Source organism: Tupaia chinensis, unplaced genomic scaffold, assembly GCF_000334495.1.
Source record: "Tupaia chinensis unplaced genomic scaffold, TupChi_1.0 Scaffold145225_1, whole genome shotgun sequence".
Taxonomy (NCBI): domain Eukaryota; kingdom Metazoa; phylum Chordata; class Mammalia; order Scandentia; family Tupaiidae; genus Tupaia; species Tupaia belangeri.
In genome coordinates this window covers 336,440-340,650 of record NW_006205085.1, presented here as the reverse complement: position 1 = coordinate 340,650, position 4,211 = coordinate 336,440, and the positions used below count along the sequence as shown (strand labels likewise).

The 4,211-nt window shown below is 35.1% G+C and overlaps 1 protein-coding gene and 1 pseudogene across 1 annotated transcript in view; both read left to right on the top strand.

The window, feature by feature from the left end:
- The window catches only part of LOC102500301 (sphingosine-1-phosphate phosphatase 1 pseudogene), a 1,992-nt pseudogene extending 1,392 nt beyond the window's left edge, over positions 1-600 (top strand).
- Positions 601-3,367: 2,767 nt separating this feature from the next.
- LOC102499892 (vomeronasal type-2 receptor 116-like) overlaps positions 3,368-4,211 on the top strand; it is a 29,493-nt gene continuing 28,649 nt past the window's right edge. Inside the window, 1 exon segment of the mRNA XM_014583964.1 lies at positions 3,368-3,584. Coding sequence (XP_014439450.1) covers positions 3,368-3,584 — 217 coding nt within the window.

Here is a 4,211-nt window from a genome sequence, read left to right as displayed (position 1 = left end):
GGGGTCCGGCGACATAGCCATTACGCTAGCTGCTGGTTCCCGCCCAGAGTTTTAAGCCACCTGTCTGGGACGCGAACCGGGTCGACTACGGTGGGAGTCCAGTGACATAGCCATTACGCTAACTGCGGTCCCCTCAACCTTTTAATCTTAACTGTCTTCTATCCATTTGTCCTGATTAACAACATCAACCAAACTCACAAATATGCTCCATTATTCATCATTGGGCTTCATTTAGCTTTGAGGATCTTTTGTTTCACTCTTGGCACCTAGAGCACAACCCAAGGAGACACAGCCAAGATTCTAGAAAGTGATGCTGAAAATGCATGTGCATCTCATATTTCTTACAACATGTGTCTAATATTAGATCCTTCTCTAGATACCTTACTTTTAGCTATGTCCTCCCCCATTAGTGTGACTCTGATTGGAAAAGCCATATTGTAAGTTCTCATAGGGATAGGGGTTGTACTCATAGTCAGAGATATAATGGCAAGACAACATATGGAAGTTGAACTTCCTTATCTGTATGTTACCTATGGAAAGGTTGGTTTTTCCATCACATGCTTGGTTCCTTACATATTTTTATTTATTGGTATCTCTTGATGGAGAAATTTTTTTTATTAAAGAAAGGTGTCAATTACTGATATATAAAAATATATTCTAGTAAAAGCCAGATCAGAGTTAGGCTTTTGCAGGAATTTAACTTAAATAATTATTAAAGTAAATTCATAAGAGTCAGTGCATTTTATCATTGTACATTCAAATATTTTAGGTGAACTGAACGTTTTCAGTATTGAGAAAATAAGTATCCATTTAGAATGTTCATGTAATATTTGAAGAATTTTGTGCTGTTATTGATTCAGGTTAGATATAACAAATATTAAAGTATATAATATGCAATTTTATATCAAATATATGTTATATATATAAAATAATATGCCTAAGTTTTTTTTAACCATGGAGGTGTATTATAAAATCAACAATAATATGCAAACAGTTGTGCCTGTGTATTTGGACTTAATTCAGGTATGTCATTATTAACAAGTATATTTAACATATATTTACTGTGGGAGCCATTTCCTAATTGAATCGTATAACCGCTAGAGCAGAATTCCTATGGTACCACATGTTGATTTACTGCCTATTTTTACACTGCCATCACCTTTCCTGTTACCCATCATGCTGGACATGGGAGATGTTTTTAATGGACCAAATTTTTAGAAAAATTCATTTTTTTTTGCCTATTTTCCCCTAAGTTTTGTACACTGTATTGAATGTACTTTATTTGGAACTGTTCTGGATATCATTTTAATAATTCAGGTACTGAATTTTATTGCTTGCTAATTGTGCCTTTTTGTTGCTGAATTAAGAAATGCCATGTATACTGTGATATAAAAATAAAATATTCACTTTATATTAAATTGCATATAATCAGGCCATTTTAAAAATATAGGGACAGAAGTGAGGACTCTTAACTCTTTAGCCATTATTGAGGAAGAAATGTGGAATGGGTTAAACTTTCTCACCAATTTATTGAAAAGCTAAGTATTTCCATTTTTGTAGGTATTTTTCTGTGCATTGTAAGTTATAAGAACAAGATTTCTTTTTTGTACATTGTCTTGAATGTTTATACTGGTGGTAGATATTTCCAATGAGTGGAAATCTATTTCCACTAGTAGTTGAAATTTACAGATGGGACAATGCACATGTAAACAAAGCATTTTTCTTAATTATTTGGAAAATATTAGATTTAACATGTTAACTTTTAATATCCATTTATGAGGTACTTAAGGTAAATTCTATAGTCTAAAAATAAGAATTTTCAATTTTATTATGTTTTTCAACTTCTTATTTTCACAGCAGAAAATTTGGGTATAATATTAAACTATTCATTTGTCTGTCTGTGCCTTTATATTTTGAAGTGTGATTGTAATTAGGTTAACATTAAGTTAAGTTTATTTGCAGGTTTTTCATAAAGAAGAAAATTACCCTTCTATATAAATGAACATCAGGTATGGAATTACAGATATTAGTGCAATATCTATATGATTATACAGAAGTGTCACTTAAGATGTTTCTATTTTGGGCAGCATAACTATTTGAGCACCTATTTATATAATTCTGACTGAGAATTTAGGGTCATGGTAATTTTTTATCCAAACAAATTCTGATAATTTTAAGTAAGTCAGCTAAATTTGGGCCCTTTACCTACTAGAAAACCAAGGTAATTATTAATATATTGGAACATGGAAAATGCGAAAAGAGCTTTTTCTTTCTAAGTGTGTGTTTAAAGAATTAAATTTTAGGTTTCCACAATTTGAATTTTGGCTATCCTATTAATTTTCATGTCTAGTTTAAAATGTATTTGAAAGTATTTTATTTCTTTGTGTCTTATTATTTCTTGTAGTATGACAGTTCTACACTAACGGTATTTTAAAATAAAAGCCAATTTTAAGATGAAAAGAAAGTCAGTGATAGCAAAATGTATATGAATCCCTCCTAGCCTGGTTTGTGGACAAAATCAAGGAAGAGTCAGGTACATCTTCCGCACACAGACCTATACCCCAAATAATTAAAGAGTTGTTGGATTAAACATGGGAGCTTTGGAGCAAATAATTATCAGACACTTGAAGTGTAAATATACTTGGAAGTACACCTACCCTCTGAGCCTGGTATCTTATCTCATATATACATTAGAACAGTTTTCCAACTGTAATACCCTTTAAATATTCAAAAAAAACAGGTTAGTGGGTGGGGATAAACATATTTTAAGGACTCCAAGAGAATTACCATAGTAATCACTTGTTTCTTAATAAACTTAAACATATTATTTTTCATGTTTTAGATTGCATTACAAAAACTAACAGGAATAACAATATCAGAACAACAAAAATATTAAGTTACTTATTAATGTCGTTGACTAAGTGACCCACATACACATCTCCCTATTATCCCTGAAATGCTAAACCAGGATTTTATAAAGAACTAGGATCTTGTCATTCATTCACATGGATAGAGACCTTTCCTCTCCAGTCAGGTTCTGGTGTCCTGGTAATAGGACCCTCTGCTGTGAAAACACATGAAACTTCACTTTGATGCCTAATCAAAGATTACAAAGCCTTGTGGGAAATGAGTTTCTCTTCCAATGACTTCATCAGCACAGACCAAGGAAGACTGTTTTTTGGGATTCTTTCTCCACCTGTGATCCTTGGTTCCTTCTACATGATCACTGGGAAAAATCAGTCACTGTGCTGACCATTATCTGCTGAACAATGTGTCCGTGAAGGTGAGTCTTAATATGAAGGAGGAGGGTTACGGTTTTTGAGGTCTCTAGCAGTGGAATGGTGCTTCTGTTGGTGGGAGCAGAAACATGGGTGGATATCAGGTGGAGGAGGTGGAGCACCTGAAGGAAGGTGCAGCACCTGGTCTGGGCTGGGAAGAGAAACAGGAGCATTGGGATGTGCAGGTCCAGGGTGAGAAAACAGGTGACCTGGGCTTTGCTTCCAGCAATTGCTCTGTCAAAAGGTGGGTATTTGTATTCAGGTGTACAAACATGATTCCAGAAGCTCTGAATTTGGGGCAAACCAGTGAGTTTGAGCCACCAGGTCCGAGACGTGAACTGCAGTCGACTATGTGGGAGTCCAGCAACATAGCCATTACACTAACTGCTGGTCCCAACCTGCATTCTTGAGTGTAGGCAGAATGGTGCTTGTAAAGGCAAAAACTACATTTAGGTTGACTTGGCAGGAGCAATAACTGTTGAGGAGGGGGTGGAGAAGAAAGGGAGAAGGAATTCCTATGCAAAAGCAGTTACAGAAGCCAGATCAAGCAGGTTAATCATTTACAAGGGCACTTCCCAGTCCCTTGCCTAAATACATTAGAATCTTAATGGTTTTCATGGCTCAAGACAAGGGGGTTATTGCTAAGGAACATATTAAATTAGGGAGTATCCAGTTATTTAGCAAAGACAATAGGAATGTTAATCACTCTGTTTAGGCAAAAGGAGGAAGCAAATTTCCAATACAGAGAGTTCAAAATGGAGGTTCTCATGTTTCATGTTGAGGATCTAGGGGATCTGATGGCAATGAGTTCAGCTTCCAGCTCTGATACAGGATCTTGAGAGACTGTCGGTTCTCTTCACTCCTACTCAATATATTATTGAAAGTCTTAGCCAAAGAGATCAGACAAGAATGAAATAAAAGACATTCCTATAG